Source organism: Mobula hypostoma, chromosome 7 (genome assembly GCF_963921235.1).
Source record: "Mobula hypostoma chromosome 7, sMobHyp1.1, whole genome shotgun sequence".
Taxonomy (NCBI): domain Eukaryota; kingdom Metazoa; phylum Chordata; class Chondrichthyes; order Myliobatiformes; family Myliobatidae; genus Mobula; species Mobula hypostoma.
Window position 1 is genome coordinate 157,840,061 of NC_086103.1, and position 23,370 is coordinate 157,863,430.

Sequence of the window (23,370 nt, forward strand, 5' to 3'; positions counted from 1 at the left end):
GACTGGATATTTGTGGGATCGCCAGTGTGGTGAGTTAAGGCTGGTCATGAGGCTCCATTTAATTGGATGGTAGATTGAGCTAGTTTAATTCTCAGTGACCTGTTCCACACAGTAGTGAACACTGAAATGATTAGTCTAGTCATCTAATCTTTTAGTGCTTCAAGAATCACTTTAATTGCAGGAATAAAATATTATTGCATCTGCTGCTATTTTCTTAAATTATTAAGTATTGGAGTCCTGGGTAATAAAAATTGAAAAGATGCTTAGATACAGTACAGTGCCATTTTATTGAAACAAGTCAAATTTGATGAAAAATTCCCTTAGGCAATAATGGAATATTCTCCATGTTGGAAATTTTATATTTATTATACTATGATGAGCATTCGGTCGATGATGCCAGATGAGATGAACTTGTTTATCTCAACTGCCATTCTCATTGCGACAAACACAATAACAGAGAGAGCACCATCGCTCGGTGAGAACCAGCTAAACCACATACAGATGGGGTGGGGGGTAGATTATTACACACCCTGGTTACAGTCAGAGTGACCCATAAGCAAACAACTGTATGAGCTGAGCTAAAATGTAACAATAAACGAACTTGAACATCTCACCATAATTCCACAAGTGCATTTTAAAACAAGAACGATAAGTCGCACTGGCTGCTAGGAATGCTGGGGCAAGCTGTCGGCCATGCCCCCCAAGCGTCATGATACTTTTCATTACTGAATCCCTGGTGATTATGGTGGTGACACTATCTAATCTACTCAATATTTTGAATAGATTTTGAATTGATAGTTACTTGGATATATATCAACCAAAAGATTTATTCAGAAATTTGGCTTAGTATTTCAGTAGATTTATGAGTAATAGCTTCAAAGTAGTAAGAAACCTTCTGTAGTAATGGCTCAAACCACACCCACCACTGTCCTCTTTACTGTCTGTACTGAACTAGTGCAGATTTCCCAACCATAGCTAACTGTAAAAAAATGGCGCTGTTCTTAGGATTGAGGCTGAGAGAAATTCTGGTAGGAAAGTTCCTGGCTTAGTTGGCTGTAGTGTTCTAACAATGAGGAACTTCCAAAACACTCACATAGAATACAAGAGTGTTTGAACTATTTAATTGCCTTAACAAATTAGTAAATTTGCAATGCATTTCAACACAGAGCAAGAACAACGTAGGCAGGTCTTGTTGAGAAGAACATGGATGTTGGAATGATTTGACATCGTTTAATTCACCCACCCAAACTGATCGTAATTTCCTCCCAGCATCATTCTCATTGTAGTGACATCCATTATCTCTGTGAACCTTGAGATTTCGCTTCTATTATTCCATGTGAAAGATTAGTTCAATTACTGGTTTTTGTATGAAACTTAAATTCCTGAATGCTGACACTTGCTTTTTAACACTTTGAACCTGTGCTCCCTGTGTTGTGTTTACAGTTTAGTTTATATAAAATTTCAACTAAACATACTTAATCATCAAGAATTCTATCCATATTCTTTGGTAGCCCATTCCAGGTACCCACCAACCTCTCTGTGAAAAACTTGCCCCTCTCACTTTACGTGGTTATAGATTTAGACGTCCTTACCTTGGGAAAATACTATGGCTGTCCACCTTATCTATGTCCTCCATGATTTTATAAGCCTCTGTTAGGTCATCACTTAAGCTCCTTCACTTCAGAGAAAATATTCCCAAGCTATTATTCTCTCTTTGTAACTCAGTCCCTCCAGTTTCAGCAAAATTCTCGTGAAATCTTTTTTGCACTTTTTCTGCTGTGTACATACATCTAGTGTCCAGAAGCATCAATAGATGTATGTACACAGCTAACTAAACACCTCTGTTACCTTGCAATAGGCAACCTGCTGGAGGAACTCAGCAGATCAAGAAGCATCTTTGGGAAGCAAGAAATTGTCAGATTTTAGGTTGAAACCCTACACCAGGACTGGTGCAGGGTTGAGTCCTCTGAATCTGATGCAGGGTTTTGACCCGACATGTTGACAATTTCTTTTCTCTCTCAGATACTGCTTGACCTGCTGAGTTCCTCCAGCAGGTTGTTTGTTGCTCCAGATTACAGGCATCCACAGTCTCTTGTGTCTATATATTTTCTATAGTATGGCAATTAGTTCTGCTCACAACATTCCAGGTGCAGTCTCACAAATGCCTTGTGTAGCTGACTCAGCTCTTGTACTCCGTGCCCCATACAAAGAAGTGAGGCGTTCCCTACACCTTCTTCACCACCTTCTGTCCCTGTGTTGTCGTTAAGGGATATATGTACTTGTATCCCTAGATCTTTCTTTTCTTCAGGTGGGAGTCTCAAGCGTCTGCAGCCTTTATTTGGAACTCATGGATTCTTTCCAGCATATGAATGTTCTCAATGTTTCTTGACAAGCACACCAGTAAAGCATACACTTGGTTGAGTATAGTTTATGTTCTTGTCTAGACTTCAAGTTTGCACAAATCTAAAATGTATGCATATTGAGTATGGAATTAACACCTTTGATTTACACTGTGCACAATTGTGTTTTTTTAGGTGAACCCATGCCAGTTCTCAAAAGAGCAGGAAGTGTAGTGATTGCTGGTTCCATTAATGCACAGGGGACTTTGCTGATTCAAGCTACCCATGTGGGTTCAGATACAACCTTGTCACAGATTGTTAAACTAGTGGAGGAAGCACAGACATCAAAGGTAAATCTGACACCTTTGGGCTATCCACTTAATGCCCAGTTGTATCTCTTACTCATCAACAGGAGATATTGAAAAGTGATTCATTTGTAATTAAACTGTACAATTAAAATATAAAAACATGATATGCTCATCACTGGGAGTTTGAAATAAAATCCGAATTTGTTGGAAATACTCAGGTTCAGCAGCTCATCTGAAAGAGAAACAAAGTTAATATACGGTCAGTAGTCAATCTAAACCATTAACTCTGTCCATTTCAATGTTATTGCTGTAAAATCATGTTGTAAATTTAGAGCAAAACTTCACAAGTATTTTTGACTCCTATTAACAATGTAATTTTTGCAAATTTTATGGTCGATGAAACGTAGGAGAGTCACCGGAGATAATGTTTACCTTCACAACTTGGAATTTGATCACCCACCCATTGCAAATCCTTCCCAATTTTCATTTTTAATAATACTGATGAGTGTTGCTGATCCCACCACTGTTTCAGGCAGTGAGATCCAGGCACCCTCTATCCTTTGGATGCAAAACCCCCAGTCAATTATGCTTGCTACTTGTTAATTTCTCTGCCACAGAAAGCAGGTCCTTCTTGCTCAGCTGGTCATGATTGTGTACATCTAAATTAAATTTTCATTCACTCTCCTTCAAAATGAGGAAAATAACCAGAGTATGTTTAGTACAGTAATGCCTCAATAATCGAGCATGCTCAGGGTTTTGGTGGTGTCAGATTGGAAGATTTCCCAATTATTTCAGTTGACACCCAACTCACTTTTAATTCTTTTTTTTTGTTGTTACAGGGTATTATAATGAATTACGATATATTTATAATACAAATAATAAATAATAAAAATTTCAGTATACCAGATAAGTTTAAAGGGAGGGTGGGCCCCAGAAAGTGAAAAGGGAACACAGGAACCATGGACCCAGTGAATGGAAATGGAGTCTTTCAATATTTATAGTAACTTTTCAACTTCTCACTTTATCATACATTCATGTTCTATGATTTGTAGAAGGTTTATCAATTAATTAAAATTAGATTTTCCCTAAATATGAATCCATGAACACCACCTCATTACTTTTGCTCTCTTTTGCAATACTATTTATTTTTTTATGTAATTATTAATATAACACACTATATATAAACAAAATGACAAATTTCACGGCATATGTCAGTGATAATAAACTGAATTCTGATTCTGAAACACAAAAACTCTACAGATGCTAGAAATCTTAGCCCTTCCCTTCCAGGTTTATTGTCTGTGAAAATTCCTTAATGTGATCAGCTGCCCAACCAGCTTGATAACATCATCACAGTTGTATGCCAGAATCCATTTGAAATGAGACAGGACACAAATGAGGCAGTTTTGGACTAAGATTGCTGAATCTTTGAATAAAGCTTGAAGCAAACGGTGTGTCAACATGTTGCCACTGACCTCAAAATCATTGTCTTGCATCCACCCCTAGATGTATCTTAGATGTTACAACCTGCCAAATCTTTTTCTTTTGCCAGGACCCCTCAATTTACCTCTGAAAAGCGGCCAGAGAGTGAGTGGGCCAGTGAAGGAGTGGAGCTTTGAGGCTTTGACTCGAGAGATTCTGGCAGTTTTGGCAGTTGGACTGTGCAATCAAGTCAATCAAGATTTGAGTAGCTCAGCAGAAAGCAGTTGATTAGACAATCAAGATTTGAATAGCTCAGACTCAGCAGGAAGCAGCTGATTGGGCAATTGAGGTCAGGTGACCAAGCAGTTTGAACAGCTCAAACAAATAAATAGAGGACACCTCAGGACATATTCAAAACCCGGACTCCAGCAACGACCATGGAGACATTCAAAGCGATCGCGCAACCACCAACTGCGACTCCAGCCTTGAACTCCAGGCCGGGTCTTTATGTGCTGCTGTTGTGACTCCCGTCTCCCCTTCCCCCACCACCACTCCGCAGCCCCGTCTCCCTCAGATCCCACCGTCAGCTCCTGGGCCCTCAGAGGCTCCATCTTCCTCTCACCCCAACCCTCCCCTCTCCACTGACACCCCCAGCCTCCCCCCTCCCCCCTCTGATCCCAGCTCTCATCCGTGCCGGGTCTTTACCATCCCCTCCGACCTTCAACTGTCGGAGGCAGAACGCTCTGTTCTCAGTAAGGGCCTCACGTTTGTCCCCCTTCGCCCACACTTCAGCGAGTTCCGTGTTCGCCATGATGCGGAACTTTTCTTCCGCCGTCTCCGTCTCCGAGCCTACTTCTTCGGCAAGGACTCTTCCACCCCCACCGATGACCCCTTCTCCCGTCTTCATCCCTCCTCTTCTTCATGGACACCCCGCTCTGGTCTTCTGCCTGCTCTGGATCTCTTTATTGCCAACTGCCGACGGGACATCAACCGTCTCGACTTCACCGCACCTTGTCCCCATTCCAACCTCACTCCTTCGGAACGCTCTGCTCTCCGCTCCCTCCGCACTAATCCTAACATTATTATTAAACCCGCTGATAAGGGGGGTGCTGTTGTAGTCTGGCGTACTGACCTCTACCTTGCCGAGGCACAGCGACAACTCGCGGATACCTCCTCTTATTTACCCCTCGATCGTGACCCCACTAAGGAACACCAGGCCATTGTCTCCCACACTATCAACGACTTTATCCGCTCAGGGGATCTCCCATCCACTGCTACCAACCTTATAGTTCCCACACCCCGCACTTCCCGTTTCTACCTCCTACCCAAGATCCACAAACCTGCCTGTCCTGGCCGACCTATTGTCTCAGCTTGCTCCTGCCCCACCGAACTCGTTTCTGCATACCTCGACACTGTTTTATCACCCCTTGTTCAATTCCTTCCGACCTATGTTCGTGACACTTCTCACGCTCTTAAACTTTTCGATGATTTTAAGTTCCCTGGCCCCCACCGCTTTATTTTCACCTTGGATGTCCAGTCCCTATATACTTCCATCCCCCATCAGGAAGGTCTCAAAGCTCTACGCTTCTTTTTGGATTCCAGACCTAATCAGTTCCCCTCTACCACCACTCTGCTCCGTCTAGCAGAATTAGTCCTTACTCTTAATAATTTCTCCTTTTGCTCCTCCCATTTCCTCCAAACTAAAGGTGTAGCTATGGGCACCCGTATGGGTCCTAGCTATGCCTGCCTTTTTGTTGGGTTCGTGGAACAATCTATGTTCCGTGCCTATTCTGGTATCTGTCCCCCACTTTTCCTTCGCTACATCGACGACTGCATTGGCGCTGCTTCCTGCACGCATGCAGAACTCGTTAACTTTATTAACTTTGCCTCCAACTTTCACCCTGCCCTCAAGTTTACCTGGTCCATTTCTGACACCTCCCTCCCCCTTTCTAGATCTTTCTGTCTCTGTCTCTGGAGACAGCTTATCCACTGATGTCTACTATAAGCCTACTGACTCTCACAACTATCTGGACTATTCCTCTTCTCACCCTGTCTCTTGCAAAAACGCCATCCCCTTCTCGCAATTCCTCCGTCTCCGCCGCATCTGCTCTCAGGATGAGGCTTTTCATTCTAGGACGAGGGAGATGTCTTCATTTTTTAAAGAAAGGGGCTTCCCTTCCTCCACTATCAACTCTGCTCTTAAATGCATCTCCCCCATTTCACGTACATCTGCTCTCACTCCATCCTCCCACCACCCCACTAGGAATAGGGTTCCCCTGGTCCTCACCTACCACCCCACCAGCCTCCGGGTCCAACATATTATTCTCCGTAACTTCCGCCACCTCCAACGGGATCCCACCACTAAGCATATCTTTCCCTCCCCGCCTCTCTCTGCATTCCGCAGGGATCGCTCCCTACACAACTCCCTTGTCCATTCGTCCCCCCCATCCTTCCCCACTGATCTCCCTCCTGGCACTTATCCGTGTAAGCGGAACAAGTGCTACACATGCCCTTACACTTCCTCCCTTACCACCATTCAGGGCCCCAAACAGTCCTTCCAGGTGAGGCATCACTTCACCTGTGAGTCGACTGGGGTGATATACTGCGTCCGGTGCTCCCGATGTGGCCTTTTATATATTGGTGAGACCCGACGCAGACTGGGAGACCGCTTTGCTGAACATCTACGCTCTGTCTGCCAGAGAAAGCAGGATCTCCCAGTGGCCACACATTTTAATTCCACATCCCATTCCCATTCTGACATGTCTATCCACGGCCTCCTCTACTGTAAAGATGAAGCCACACTCAGGTTGGAGGAACAACACCTTATATTCCGTCTGGGTAGCCTCCAACCTGATGGCATGAACATTGACTTCTCTAACTTCCGCTAGGCCCCACCTCCCCCTCGTACCCCATCTGTTACTCTTTTTAATGCCCACATTCTTTCTCTCACTCTCCTTTTTCTCCCTCTGTCCCTCTGAATATACCTCTTGCCCATCCTCTGGGTCACCCCCCCCCCCGTCTTTCGTCCCGGACCTCCTGTCCCATGATCCTCTCGTATCCCCTTCTGCCTATCACCTGTCTAGCTCTCGGCTCCATCCCTCCCCCTCCTGTCTTCTCCTATCATTTTGCATCTCCCCCTCCCCCTCCAGCTTTCAAATCCCTTACTCACTCTTCCTTCAGTTAGTCCTGACGAAGGGTCTCGGCCTGAAACGTCGACTGCGCCTCTTCCTATAGATGCTGCCTGGCCTGCTGCGTTCACCAGCAACTTTGATGTATGTTGCTTGAATTTCCAGCATCTGCAGAATTCCTGTTGTTTGCAAATAAATAGAGGGGTAGCTCAAGCGGAGCGGCCACTGAGTGAGTGGGCCAGTGAAGGAGTGGAGCTCTGAGGCTTCGACGAGAAGAAGCGGAGGATGAGCTTGTTCCCAGTTAGTCTTTACAATGCCTCTGGAGATGGTAATGTGCCTCTCATGTGAGATGTGGCAGTCTTGGGGGAAGTCCCCTCTCCCGCAGAGTCACATCTGCCAGGTGCACGTGGCAGGGCGATCTGGAAGACCGTGTAAGGAATCTGGAGCAGCACCTGGATGACCTTTGACTCATAAGGGAGAATGAGGCAGTCATAGATGAGAGCTACAGGGAGGTAGTCACACCTAGGCTGCCAGAAGCAGGTTGTTGGGTGACAATCAGAGGGGGGAAAGCGAAGGTGAATAGACAGGTAGTGCAGAGCACCCCTGTAGCCATTCCCCTGAGTAATAACTTTACTGTCCTGGATACTGTTGGTGGGGACGACCGACCAACTGATACTGAGTCTGACCCTGTGGTGCAGAAGGGTGGGATGGAGAAGAGGAGAGCTGTCGTCATTGGGGACTGTATAGTCAGGAGAGCAGACAGGAGATTTTGTGGACGTGAGAAGGACACCCGCATGGTTTGTTTCCTCCTGGGTGCCAGGGTCTGGGATGTCTCTGACCGGGTGCATGACATCCTGGTACAAGAGGGAAAGCAACCAGAAGTTGTGATACATGTTGGCACCAACGATACAGGCAGGAAGAGGGATGAGGTCCTGAAGTGTGAGTTTCGGGAACTTGGCAGAAGGCTGAAGAACAGGACCTCAAGGGTGGTTGTTCTCAGAATTGCTGCCAGTGCTACGTGACAGTGATGGTAAGAATTGGAGGAGATGGCAGTTGAATGCGTGGCTGAGGAGTTGGTGCAGGGGGCAGGGTTTTAGGTTTTTGGATCATTAGGATCTCTTCTGGGGAAGGTGGGACCTGTACAGATTGGATGGGCTGCACCTGAACTCGAGGGGGAGCAATATTCTTGCAGGTAGGTTTGCTAGCATGGTTCAGGAGGGTTTATCCTAATTTGCAAGGGGGACGGGACCCGGAGCGATAGAGCAGTGAAAGAAGTGCGTGGAGTAAAGCCAGATTTAACATATAGAGAGGATTTGAGGAAAGAGAAGCAGAATAAAGGGTGTAAAGGTAGTAAGGTAGAAGGGCTAAAGTGTGTGTACCTCAATGCAAGAAGCATCAGGAACAAAGGTGATGAACTGAGAGCTTGGATACATACATGGAATTATGATGTAGTGGTCATTACAGAGACTGGGCTGGCACCAGGGCAGGAATGGATTCTCAATATTCCTGGAGTTCAGTGCTTTTAAAGGGATGGGGAGGGGGAAAGGGAGGAGGGGTGGCATTACTGGTCAGGGATACTAATACAGCTACAGAAAGGGTGGGTAATATAGCAGGATCCTCTTTTGAGTCAGTATGGGTGGAAGTCAGGAACAGGAAGGGAGCAGTTACTCTACTGGGGGTATACTATAAGCCCCATGGTAGCAGCTGAGATACAGAGGAGCAGATTGGGAGGCAGATTTTGGAAAGGTGCAAGAATAGCAGGGTTGTTATCATGGGTGACTTTAACTTCCCTAATATTGATTGGCACCTGATTAGTTCCAAGGGTTTAGATGGGGCAGAGTTAGTTAAGTGTGTCCAGGACAGATTCCTGTCACAGTATGTGGACAGGCTGACTAGGGGGAATGCCATAGTAGATCTAGTACTTGGTAATGAACCAGGTCAGGTCATGGATCTCTCAGTGGGTGAGCATCTGGGGGACAGTGACCACCACTCCCTGGCCTTTAACATTATCATGGAAAAGGATAGAATCAGAGATGACTGGAAAATTTTTAATTGGGGAAGGGCAAATTATGAGGCTATAAGGCTAGAACTTGCGGGTGTGAATTGGGATGATGTTTTTGCAGGGAAATGTACTATGGACATTTAGAGACCTCTTGCAGGATGTTAGGGATAAATTTGTCCTGATGAGGAAGATAAAGAATGGTAGGGTGAAGGAACCATGGGTGACAAGTGAGGTGGAAAATCTAGTCAGGTGGAAGAAGGCAGCATACATGAAGTTTAGGAAGCAAGGATCAGATGGGTCTATTGAGGAATATAGGGTAGCAAGAAAGGAGCTTAAGGGGCTGAGAAGAGCAAGAAGGGGACATGAGAAGGCCTTGGCGAGTAGGGTAAAGGAAAACCCCAAGACATTCTTCAATTATGTGAAGAACAAAAGGATGACAGGAGTGAAGGTAGGATCGATTAGAGATAAAGGTGGGAAGATGTGCCTGGAGGCTGTGGAAGTGAGCAAGGTCCTCAATGAATACTTCTCTTCGGTATTCACCAATGAGAGGAAACTTGATGACGGTGAGGACAATATGAGTGTGGTTGATGTTCTGGAGCATGTTGATATTAAGGCAGAGGAGGTGTTGGAGTTATTAAAATACATTAGGACGGATAAGTCCCCAGGACCTGAGGGAATATTCCCCAGGCTGCTCCATGATGCGAGAGAAGAGATTGCTGAGCCTCTGGCTGGGATCTTTATGTCCTCGTTGTCTATAGGAATGGTACTGGAGGATTGGAGGAAGGCGGATGTTGTCCCCTTGTATAAAAAAAGGTAGTAGGGATAGTCTGGGTAATTATAGACTAGTGAGCCTTATGGCTGTGGTGGGAAAGCTGTTGGAAAAGATTCTTAGAGATAGGATCTCTGGGCATTTAGAGAATCATGGTCTGATTAGGGACAGTCAGCATGGCTTTGTGAAGGGCGTGTCTAACAAGCCTGATAGAGTTCTTTGAGGAGGTGATCAGGCATATAGATGAGGGTAGTGCAATGGATGTGATCTATATGGATTTTAGTAAGGCATTTGACAAGGTTCCACGTGGTAGGCTTATTCAGAAAGTCAGAAGGCATGGGATCCAGGGAAATTTGGCCAGGTGGATTTAGAATTGGCTTGCCTGCAGAAGGCAGAGGGTCATGGTGGAGGGAGTACATTCGGGTTGGAGGGTTGTGACTAGTGGTGTCCCACAAGGATCGGTTCCGGGACCTCTACTTTTCGTGATTTTTATTAACAACCTGATTGTGGGGGTAGAAGTGTGGGTTGGCAAGTTTGCAGATGACACAATGGTTGGTGGTGTTGTAGATAGTGTAGAGGATTGTCAAAGATTGCAGAGAGACATTGATAGGATGCAGAAATGGTCTGAGAAATGGCAGATGGAGTTCAACCCGGAGAAGTGTGAGGTGGTACACTTTGGAAGGACAAACTCCAAGGCAGAGTACAAAGTAAATGGTAGGATACTTGGTAGTGTGGAGGAGCAGAGGGATTTCGGGGTACATGTCCACAGATCCCTGAAAGTTGCCTCACAGGTGGATAGGGTACTTAAGAAAGCTTATGGGGTGTTAGCTTTCATAAGTCGAGGGATAGAGTTTAAGAGTCACGAGGTAATGATGCAGCTCTATAAAACTCTGGTTAGGCCACACTTGGAGTACTATGTCCAGTTCTGGTCGCCTCACTATAGGAAGGATGTGGAATCATTGGAAAGGGTACAGAGGAGATTTACCAGGATGCTGCCTGGTTAAGAGAGTATGCATTATGATCAGAGATTAAGGGAGCTAGGGCTTTACTCTTTGGAGAGAAGGAGGATGAGAGGAGACATGATAGAGGTGTACAAGATATTAAGAGGAATAGATAGTGGATAGCCAGCGCCTCTTCCCCAGGGCACCACTGCTCAATACAAGAGGACATGGCTTTAAAGTAAGGGGTGGGAAGTTCAAGGGGGATATTAGAGGAAGGTTTTTTACTCAGAGAGTGGTTGGTGCATGGAATACACTGCCTGAGTCAGTGGTGGAGGCAGATACACTAGTGAAATTTAAAAGTACTAGACAGGTATATGGAGGAATTTAAAGGGGGGGGGTTTATATGGGAGGCAGGGTTTGAGGGTCGGCACAACAATGTGGGCTGAAGGGCCTGTACTGTGCTGTACTATTCTATGTTCTATGAAGCTATGACTAGAATCCACAGCTTTGTAATGAGGTTGTCACAGCAAACTGCGATGGTACTCTGATTATCAGGCACCTGCATCTTGTCTTGGACATGGTTATGTTCCAGTTCCAACAAAAACTAAGTTCTAGATCGAAGTAATTTGTTCTTAGTTTATGAAGTTGAGTGTTCACAGTATACTCAATTAATCTGAAATAAGTAATTTCATCTGAGTATCTGCAGTGTTAGAATTTCTATTAGGAAATAAACACTGCAACTATGATAATGTTCAAGTTATTTAAATTCAAAGTAATAATGAAATCACAATTGTGTGCTTATATTGAAATCTAAATGTATCTGTGTGAACATGACTCTTTTCTATTTAAGCATTAGGACTTCATTCTTTCTAATTTTTAATTCTTATTATCTCGTTTTGGAGAATTATAAGGTGTGACAAACAATGTAGAAAATGTACATACTTTCTGTGTGAGACATTAAAAACAAATGACGGAGTGCTATACATTAGAGATTTAGTTTCAAATTTTTATGGAAAGTATTAGCAGTCTAAACAACTACATTTGGACACCAAAATTCTTCTGATGTTTCATTCTTCTGATGTTACATTAATTATTAAAACTCCTGTTCTCTTATGGTATATTGTATGAAATTGGCAGAGAATGGAGAGTCAGAAGACAAAGATAAAAACAATATAGATAATAATCTTCATGGAAATTGGCAGTAATACATTTTTGACATGAAAATATATCTTAAATTTGTATTTCATTTTATGATTTTTTGCAGGCACCAATTCAGCAACTTGCAGATAAACTGAGTGGATATTTTATTCCTTTTATTGTTATCATCTCTGTGGTTACTCTCATCACTTGGATCATCATTGGTTTTGTTAACTTCGACACCATGAAAACACATTTGTCGGTAAGTAGCCTCAATGATCTACTACTACAGAGTGTCGGGCTCGAAGGCTTCGTGCAATTTGTTTTAACGTAAGGGTAAAGCAAATGTCACTGTTTTGTAAAACTTTTCAACAATGCCTTTTTTTATGGCGTTCTTTGTAAATCTAGGATGACATCTGAAACCAGTAAACATAGAACAGTACACAAGGTGGGACCTGTACAGAGGGAATGGCTAATATCTTAGTGGGAAAGTTTATTAGATTTACAGAGAGGTGGGAACCTGAGTACTAGAACAGATGGTGGAGTTGTTGTGGAGAAAGATATACAAAGTCATGTATTAAAAGGTTGAGCATGGTGTGACTAATGTTCTGAGCTGAGTATATTTCAGTGCAAGGAGTACTGCATGAAAGGCCGATGAGCTTACATAGAAACATAGAAACATAGAAAATAGGTGCAGGAGTAGGCCATTTGGCCCTTCGAGCCTGCACCACCATTCAGTATGATCATGGCTGATCATCCAACTCAGAACCCTGTACCAGCCTTCTCTCCATACCCCCTGATCCCCGTAGTCACAAGGCCCATATCTAACTCCCTCTTAAATATAGCCAATGAACTGGCCTCAACTGTTTCCTGTGGCAGAGAATTCCACAGATTCACCACTCTCTGTGTGAAGAAGTTTTTTCTAATCTCGGTCCTAAAAGGCTTCCCCTTTATCCTCAAACTGTGGTCAACAGTGTGGATCAACACAGAATTATGACATTGTAGCCATTAGTGAGAACTGGTTGTAGGAGGGGCAGGACTGGCAGCTCAGTGATTTGGGGTTCCATTTTTTTAGACATGGTAGAACGGGAGGGATTAAAGGGGGAGGGGTTTCATTGTTAGTCAGGGAAAATATCGCGGCAGTGCTCGATCAGGACTGACTGGAGAGCTCGTCTAGTGAAGCTTCATGGGTAGAACTGAGGAATAGGAAAGGTATGACTACATTTATGTAAGACAGTGGCTATACTTCTTTAGGAGTTTGAAGAGATTTGGTATGTTAACAAATACACTGAAAAACTTCTATAGATGCACTGTGGAGAACATTCTGATGGGCTACATCACTGTCTGGTATGGCGGGGGGTGCTACTGCACAGGACGGTAAGAAGCTGCAGTGGGTTGTAAATTTAGCTGGCTCCATCTTGGATACTAGCCTACAAAGTACCCAGGACATCTTTAGGGAGCGGTGTCTCAGAAAGGCAGCGTCCATTATTAAGGACCTCCAGCACTCAGGGCATGCCCTTTACTCACTGTTACCATCAGGTAGGAGATACAGGAGCCTGAAGGCACTCATTCAGTGATTCAGGAACAGCTTCTTCCCCTTTGCCATCTGATTCTGAAATGGACATTTTACCCTTGGACACCACCTCACTTTTTTGATATATATTATTTCTGCTTTTTTGCATGATTTTTAAACTATTCAATATACGTATACTGTTATTTATTTATTATTATTATTTTATTTTGTTTTTTCTATATTATCTGTTGCATTGAACTGCTGCTGCTAAGTTAATAAATTTCACAACACATGCTGGTGATAATAAACCTGATTCTGATTAATGGGATTATATTATAGACCACCAAATAGTCCATGGGATTTAGAGGAGCAAATTTGTAGAGAGATCGCAGAAACATAAGATTGTGATAGGCTATTTTAACTTTCTACATATTGACTGGGACTCCCATACAATAAAAGGGCTGGATGGGATAGAGTTTATAAAATGTGTTCAGGGAAATTTCCTTAATCAATACATACTAATCCCAATGAGAGAGTGTGCGATGTTGGATCTGCTGCTAGGGAATGAGACAGGATAATGACGTAAGTTTGTGTGGGGAACACTTTGTATCTATTGATCATAATACCGTTAGTTTTAAGGTAATTATGGAAAAGGATAGGTCTTGTCCACGGTTTGAGATTGGAACAGCAAATCATAAACACGAGAAATTCTGCAGATGTTGGAAATCCAAAGCAGCACACACAAAATGCTGGACGAACTCAGCGGGTCAGGCAGCATTTATGGAAATGAATAGATAGTTGACGTTTCGGGCTGAGCCTCTTCTTCAGGGCTGCGAAGGAAGTGGGGGAGTTGCCAGAATAAAAAGCTGGAGGGAGGGAGAGGAGGCCCAGCTGGAAGGTGATAGGTGAAGCCAGGTGGGTGGGAAAGGTCAAGGGCTGGAGAAGAAGGAATCTGATAGGAGAGGAGAGTGGACCACAGGAGAAAGAGAAGGAGGAGGAGACCCAGGAGGAAGTAACTGACAGGTGAGAAGAGGTAAAAGGTCAGAGTGGAGAATAAAGGAAGTGGGGTGGGGAGCAAAATTTGTTTACCAGGAGAGATCAATATTCATACCATCAAGTTGGCAGGTACCCAGATGGGATGTAAGGTGTTGCTCCTCCACTGTCACCTTGGCACAAGAGGAAGCCAATGACCGACATATAGCAGAGATATTTAACACATCCTTAGCCATGGGGTGAGGTGCTGGAGGCTTGGAGGATGGCTAATGTTGTTCCGTTGTTTAAGAAGTGTTCTAAGAATAACCAGGAAATTATAGGCTGGTGAGCCTGATATCACTAGCGGGAAACTATTGGAAGGTACACTAAGGCAGTGGTCCCCAACCACCGGGCTGCAAAGCATGTGCTACTGGGCCATGAGGAAACAATATGATTTGGTGATATGAAACGATATGAGTCAGCTGCACCTTTCCTCATTCCCTGTCACGTACTGTTGAACTTGAACACCCCCCCCCCAGTCAGCTGGTCTGCAAGGATATTGTCAATATTAAACTGGTCCGAGGTGCAAAAAAGGTTGGGGACCCCTGCACTAAGGGACTGAAGGAGACTGATTAGGAATAGTCGAAGGGTTTCAGCCAGAAACTTCAACTGTACTCTTTTCCATAGATGCTGCCTGGCCTGCTGAGTTCCTCCAGCATTCTGTGTGTGTTGCTCGGATTTCCAGCATCTGCAGGTTTTCTCCTGTTTGTGATAAGGATTCTCAACATGGCTTTGTGCGCGTTAAGTTGTGTCTACCAATCTGATACAGTTTTTTTGAAGAAGTTACTAGGAAGGTTGATGAAGGCAAGGCAGTGGATGTTGTCTACATGGACTTTAGCAAGGCCTTTGACAAGATCTCACATAGAAGGTTCAGTTGCTTGGCATTCTAGATGAGGAAGTAAATTGGATGAGACGTTGGCTTTGTGGAAGAAGTGGTCGTAGATGGTTGCCTCTCTGACTGGAGGCCTGTGACTAGTGGTGTGCTATAGGGATTGGTGCTGGGTCTATTATTGATTATCATCCATATCAACAAACTGGATGATAATGTGGTAAAGTGGATCAGCATATTTGTGGATGACATCAAAATTGGGGGTGTATTGGATGGCGAAGAAGACTATCAAAGCTTGCAGCGGAATCTGGTCCAGCTGGTGAAATGGGCTGAAAAATGGCAGATGGAAGTTAATTCGGACAAGAGTGAGTTGCTGTGCCTTGCAGTGACCAACCAGGCATGGTGAGTGGTAGGGCACTGAGGAGTGTTGCAGAACAGAAGGTTCTGGAAATACAGATCCATGCGTGAAAACAGTGTCACAGGTAGATAGAGTCATAAAGAAAGCTTTTGGCTCATTGGCCTTCATAAATCAATGTTTTGAGTACAGGTGTTGGGATGTTTTGTTGAAATTTTATAAGATGTTGGTGGGGACTAATTTGGAGTATTGTGTGCAGTTTTGATCACCTACCTACAGGAAAGATGTAAATAAGATTGAAAGAGTGGAGAGAATTTACAAGGATGTTGCCGGCACTTGAGGACCTGAGCTGTAGAGAAGGGTTAAATGGGCTAGGAGTTCATTCCCAAAAATGTAGAAGGTTGAGGGAGATTTGATCGAGGTATACAAAATTGAGGGGTATAGATAGGGTAAATGCAAGTAGGCTTTTTCCACTGAGGTTGTGTGCGACCAAATTGAGCTGATAAAAATCAAAAACCCACAAATGTTGGAAATCTGTGATAAAAAACATTCATTAATGTCTAGTCAGACAGGATCTGTAGAAAGGAAAATGGTCAATACTTCAGGTCAAACTAAATGCCAATTTACAGTAAACATGTATAAACATTCATGTGTCACTATAAAATATACACCAGCTTTACACCTCAAGCACTCCGGACTTGATAGCATCTGACAGTTAGCACCAGTAACTCTGCTGTCTGAATTACTGTTTTTCATAATGCAACATTAAATCAAGGCCCCACCTACATCTCCAGTGGGTGTTAAATTCCTGCCAACATGGCCAGAAAAGCACAATGGTTCTGCTGGTGTTCTGTCGAGTATTCATCCTAGAGGTGTTGTTTAAAACAAATGATCTGGCATTTACTGTTTGTGGAGCCTTGCTGTATTCAAATTGGCTGTTGTGGTTTCTACACCTTTCATGGTTATTGGCTGTTAAAGTGTTTGTACTATGTGAATATAGTTTGAGTGCAAATTCTTCTGTATCACCTAAACTATTTCCTCCTGCCTATATTTTTGTGTATGATCTGCTTTTGGTGGGAGGTTTTGTTTGTAAGTTCATCTTCTCTTAAGAATTAAACGGCCAGGGTGCAAGGACTATTATAATTTTTTGGGGTGTTGCATTTTGATATGAAAATTGAGTCAAACATGAAATAATCCGTGTCAAATCTTTGTATTTCTAATAACTTCTGCAACCTAACAGGGTCAGGTGAATAGGCTCAGCTGCAGAATTTGCTGATATTGCCTGTCTATAAGTGTGGTGGCAAAGTATAATCGCCTAGTAATATTGGTTATCTTATGGCCTAGAGATTGCTCCGTGCTTTTGACATTAAAGCAGCATTGTGGGTCACACAAATGCAATGTATGAAAACCACATTTCCGGCATAAATTTGTATTGCCAGATTCACAGAACAGTGTTGTCCTGTTTCTCTAAGTAATCCCTTATTGAAAGTGTGAGGGGATCCAGGAGTGCCCCTATTAACTGTTTGAAGAGAGACAGAGAGAGACATTCATCATTGATGGTTTGTTTGGAAAGGAGAGAGAGAGGGAGGCAGAGTTATTTACCACTCTGGATTGGTTACGCAACCTTTGACCCTGGTTGCAGGACAAAGGCCTGCTGAGACAGGATGTGCTAGTTTGTTGGATTTTGTTTGGACATTTGGAAGTAAGCACCTGCAAGGTCATACTGTTATTCAGTGTAATGTGATGGAAGCAAGGTGTAGTGAAGGTCAGAGAAAGTTGATGAAGAGATTGTTTAGCCTCTTTCATATTCTCATCAGCCTGATGGTGGTACTAAGTTTAATAAACAATGGAGGCATGTTGACAGCTCTCCAAGATAAGAGTGTTTCAGCAATTCAGCTCATGAGCAAAGCTGCAGTTGAGGCCTATAGCAAGACCAAAGGTTTAAATTATGATGTGTCAGAGACTTTTCTACCTTCCAGAGTTCAGCAGGACTTAGAGGGTAGTACAGCTGATAAGGGTAAAGTGTATAAGAAAGGTTTGTCTTTGTTGAGAAAGGAATGTATCAGGGAATGGAACAGAAGCGAGATTCTGGAATGGTGGCTTTAAGAGAGATAGCTCTCACAGGAGAGGAGGTTCAGAGAGAGTCAGTGGGATGTTACCTTAAAGATGGGGTGTTGATGAGCAGGTGGAGACCAGCCACTGTGCCTGCAAGTTACGTGGTGGTTTTGAAAGGTTACAGGGCTGAAATTTTAAACATGGCTTACAGTATGCCTTTAGGTGGACATCATTGTGTGAGAAATGAGGAAAATGGGAACGAGGGGGTTCCCCTCCTTTTATTTATTGTTGGAGATTTGATTCAGAAGGCAATGAAGGGTAATTTGTTGGAACCTGTGTCCAGTTCCAGGCCAAAAGGACCTTACCCTACTCAGAGAATTCTGGAAGGGATATCAGACATCCCACCCTGCAAGAACTCATTTCAGGGAGGTAGCACCATCAATTTGCGGGAGACTTACGGGAGAGGTGGGATGTCTGCAATAGAATAGCTCCTTAGCAGCTGGCCAGCTAGTTTAAATAACGTTAGCTATGCTAATGAATGAATGACACCTGTTAAACTCACCTCAACATGTCTTTTACATTTTAACCCACCATGGGCAATAGAAAGGTCACTGTTGCAAACAGCACAGCAAGCAACAGTGTCATTATTTTTGACCCCTATTAGGCAGGGATACACTTTAGTGTAGTCTGGGGTGATGTACATTTTATTTTTTTTGGAACACTCTGCAATGGCGCGATCTCGCTCGCTGTCTCTCTCGTGGTCGCTCGCGCACTCTCAAGCGTTCTTGCTTGCTTTCTCTCTCTCTCGCTTTCTCGCTTGCGCTCTCTCTGTCTCCCTCACGCGCGCTCTCTCTCTCGTGGTCGCTCTCGCGCTCTCTCTTGCTTTTCTCTCGCTCGCTGTCAAAAAAATTGATTGCCGTGATATTGTATATAATTTGCAGGCATCAGGGAGCCACTATTAATATGCAGGAGACTCCCGGAAATTCCGGGAGAGGTGGGATGTCTGGGATATAGTAAGCTTTGTGACTTTGCTAAGGAAAGTTTACAAAATGGTCGAGTCAAAATAAGACACTTGTTTACTGGAATTGCGGCTGGGAGAATTGTTGGAGTACAAAATGGAGTCAATAAATCTGATAATGGAATGGAAAAACATGTTCACCCATTGAATCTAGACTCACCACGATGTCAGAATTCCATTGTTTTGGAAAATATTACTGATAAGGTCCACTAGTTGGACCCAAAACCGAAAAAACAAGTAAAAGGACTAATTTTGGATTCCAGACCCAATCAGTTCCCCTCTACCACCACTCTGCTCCGTCTAGCGGAATTAGTCCTTACTCTTAATAATTTCTCCTTTGGCTCCTCCCACTTCCTCCAAACTAAAGGTGTAGCTATGGGCTCCCGTATGGGTCCTAGCTATGCCTGCCTTTTTGTTGGGTTTGTGGAACAATCTATGTTCCGTGCCTATTCTGGTATCTGTCCCCCACTTTTCCTTCGCTACATCGACGACTGCATTGGCGCTGTTTCCTGCACGCATGCTGAGCTCATTGACTTTATTAACTTTGCCTCCAACTTTCACCCTGCCCTAAGTTTACCTGGTCCATTTCTGACACGGCCCTCCCCTTTCTAGATCTTTCTGTCTCTGTCTCTGGAGACAGCTTATCCACTGATGTCTACTATAAGCCTACTGACTCTCACAGCTATCTGGACTATTCCTCTTCTCACCCTGTCTCTTGCAAAAATGCCATCCCCTTCTCGCAATTCCTCCGTCTCCGCCGCATCTGCTCTCAGGATGAGGCTTTTCATTCCAGGACGAGGGAGATGTCCTCCTTTTTTAAACAAAGGGGCTTCCCTTCCTCCACTATCAACTGTGCTCTCAAACGCATCTCCCCCATTTCACGCACATCTGCTCTCACTCCATCCTCCCGCCACCCCACTAGGAATAGGGTTCCCCTGGTCCTCACCTTCTAACCCACCTACTTCCGGGTACAACATATTATTCTCCATAACTTCCGCCACCTCCAACGGGATCCCACCACTAAGTACATCTTTCCCTCCCCCCCTCTCTCTGCTTTCCGCAGGGATCGCTCCCTACGCGACTCCCTTGTCTATTCGTCCCCCCCATCCCTCCCCACCCCTCCCCACTGATCTCCCTCCTGGCACTTATCCTTGTAAGCGGAACAAGTGCTACACATGCCCTTACACTTCCTCCCTTACCACCATTCAGGGCCCCAGACAGTCCTTCCAGGTGAGGCGACACTTCACCTGTGAGTTGGCTGGGGTGATATACTGCGTCCGGTGCTCCCGATGTGGCCTTCTATATATTGGCGAGACCCGACGCAGACTGGGAGACCGCTTTGCTGAACGCCTACGCTCTGTCCGCCAGAGAAAGCAGGATCTCCCAGTGGCCACACATTTTAATTCCACATCCCATTCCCATTCTAACATGTCTATCCACGGCCTCCTCTACTGTAAAGATGAAGCCACACTCAGGTTGGAGGAACGACACCTTATATTCCGTCTGGGTAGCCTCCAACCTGATGGCATGAACATCGACTTCTCTAATTTCCGCTAATGCCCCACCTCCCCCTCATACCCCATCCGTTATTTATTTTTATACACACATTCTTTCTCTCACTCTCCTTTTTCTCTCTCTGTCCCTCTGACTATACCCCTAACCCATCCTCTGGTTCCCCCCCGCCCCGTCTTTCTCCCCAGACCTCCTGTACCATGATCCTCTCATATCCCCTTTGGCAATCACCTGTCCAGCTCTTGGCTCCATCCCTCCCCCTCCTGTCTTCTCCTATCATTTTGGATCTCCCCTTCCCCCTCCCAAATCTCTTACTAACTCTTTCTTCAGTTAGTCCTGACGAAGGGTCTCAGCCTGAAACGTCGACTGCACCTCTTCCTAGAGATGCTGCCTGGCCTGCTGCATTCACCAGCAACTTTAATGTGTGTTGCTTGAATTTCCAGCATCTGCAGAATTCCTGTTGTTAAAGGACTAACTGGTGTTTTGAAATGGTGCACAGGTGCAGTGAATGACATCATTATGAATTTAGCCCAGCCTATGAAATGGTATCTTCACAGAGTGAACTTTGAGAAAAGTAAAATGGGTGGAGAAGAAATTAGAAACAAGAAAGAACAAAGAAAGAGAATGGATGACTGGATTGATAGAGTGGGGAAGGCTAAATACCTTATTAAGATTGACTTGTTAAAAGGATACCGGGGTGTTCCTTTAACAGAGAGGGTTAAAGGGATAGCAACATTTGTGACATGGTCTGGACTGTGTGAATACAATGTTTTACACTTTGGGATGAAGAATGCTCTAGAAACATTTCAAAGAATGATCAATTCGGTGATTAGAGGGTTAGAAAGCACAGGAGCTCACATCAATGATTTAGTGGTCTGGAATGACACGTGGGAAGAGCATATTGCAGTTGTAGAAAAATGGTTTGACAGACTTTCCAAGGCCAGTCTTACTGTGAACCTTGCTAAAAGTGAGTTTGGCCATGCCACAGTTATATATCTGGGTTATTTGGTGGACCAAGGCCAACTGGCTTCTGTACAGGCCAAGGTTCAAGCTATTGCTGAAGTTCCTGTTCTGACTGACAAGAAAGCTTTGAGAAGGTTTTTAGGAATGGTTGGGTATCATCATAAGTTTTGTAAGAACTTTGTTGACATTGCTCTCCCCCTAACAAAACTCCTAGGGAAGAGTGAAAGATTTGAATGGAGTGACCTTTGCCAGGAGGCATTTGAATGTCTGGAAACCATCCTGTGTTATCATCCTGTGCTCAAAGCACTTGACTTTTCAAAGCCATTTTCTATAACAACAGACACTGGTGACGAAACTGCTGGGGCAGTACTGTAACAGAAGGGAGCGGATGATATTGAACACCCAGTAGCTTATTTCTCAAAGAACTTTAATGTACACCAGAAAAATTATTCAACTGTTGAAAAGGAATTACTAGCACTTATTCTGGCTTTACAACATTTTGAGGTCTATGATCAGAGACCTCAAAACCTTTCTGTTGCTCAGAGACCACTTGTGGTTTACATAGGTTATAATCCATTGTTGTTTCTAACTAAGATGAAGGATAAGAATAGAAGGGTGTTAAATTGGAGTCTGATATTGCAGGAAGGTGATTTAAAAATCAAACATGTGAAAGGTGCTGACAATGTTATAGCTGATTAGTTATCCAGATGTTAAGTTGGAAATTGTACACATTTTTTTTGCTTTGTCATCTGACGTTGTTTCCCTGTATTGTTTAAAACCCTGTGATGGACCTTTTTAAAAAAAAAAGTCATCTTCGACAATTTTTTTTCCCTGACGAAGGGGAGTGTGAGGGGATCCAGGAGTGCCCTTATTAACTGTTTGAAGAGAGACAGAGAGAGACATTCATCATTGATGGTTTGTTTGGAAAGGAGAGAGAGACAGAGTTATTTACCACTGATATGTTGCTTTTGGAAAAGAGAGAAAGAGAAAGATGAAAATCAACAGTTGGACTGTCACTTTAAGGCATTGGAAGTAACTTTGGATTTCTACTGAGTTTGGAGTTGGAGACAGCACCGAGCAGCTCGAAGGTTGCTATGGTGACCAAAGGCAGACTGTTGATATCAAGGACTTGTTGGCTGCTTGTGCACTCCTTTACAGACAAAGGAAGGAGGGACTCTTTGAATGACAGGTGATGCTCAGCCTGGTGCAATAAATGGGAGGTCAGATGATACAGACCTCAGGACACATGATCTGGACACTGAATGAGCATTGTTGTGCCCGCAGAGAAAGTGGGTTTTGGAGGATCGATCGGGCAGATCGATCCAACTTGTTATTCCACCTGTGAAGAAGGGGTTGAGTGGTGGGGAGTTGTCTATGTGTCCACCCTTGCCGGGGTGATAGCTCCACCACAGGAAAACCAGTCCCCCCGGTTAAAGTCACAGTCGGTGACTTGTAAAGGATTTCGGAGGACGACAAGAAGATCGATGGCATCAGCTTGCATGAAGACTCAACTCTCTCTCTCTCTCTCTCTCTCTCTCTCCTTTACTCAACATCGTAAGACTGTATCTTTTTACCCCTTGACTTAAAGAAGCTTGGCTTTCATACATATATATTTCCACACTTACTGATTTACGTACATATATATATATATATATATATATATATATATATAATCATTGCTAACCTGTGTGATTTATCTATTTTTATATTACTGTATTGCATAGTTACTAATAAATATTAGTAGCTTATAGCAATACAAGACTCCAAAGTGCTTTCTATTTCTGCTGGTTCTTTATCCCCGTCACAGGGTACGTGACAAAAGTTATATTGTCAATTTGAGCAAGTTGTTCCCTATTCCTGTTTTTGCACATTCTTGTGGATGTTGCTATGTAATCAAATGGCTGAAGTCCTTTTAGGTAGCTCTTAAAAGGCATGTGCTCCCCTACAAATAAAACTCTTACAAATATAGGAGCGGATTACTGGTGGAAGAATGGATTCTAGAATGATGGAAGAGAGGGCAAGCCATTGGGGTGTGATAAGGGGAAAG

At 43.9% G+C, this 23,370-nt stretch overlaps 1 protein-coding gene across 5 annotated transcripts in view; it reads left to right on the forward strand.

The window, feature by feature from the left end:
- The window catches only part of LOC134349697 (copper-transporting ATPase 2-like), a 142,582-nt gene that overhangs the window by 86,999 nt on the left and 32,213 nt on the right, over positions 1 to 23,370 (forward strand). For all 5 annotated transcript variants that reach the window (XM_063054410.1, XM_063054411.1, XM_063054407.1 and 2 more), the window contains exons 11-12: positions 2,535 to 2,689; positions 12,174 to 12,308. In XM_063054410.1, coding sequence (XP_062910480.1) covers positions 2,535 to 2,689; positions 12,174 to 12,308 — 290 coding nt within the window. The remainder of the gene's footprint in view (positions 1 to 2,534; positions 2,690 to 12,173; positions 12,309 to 23,370) is intronic.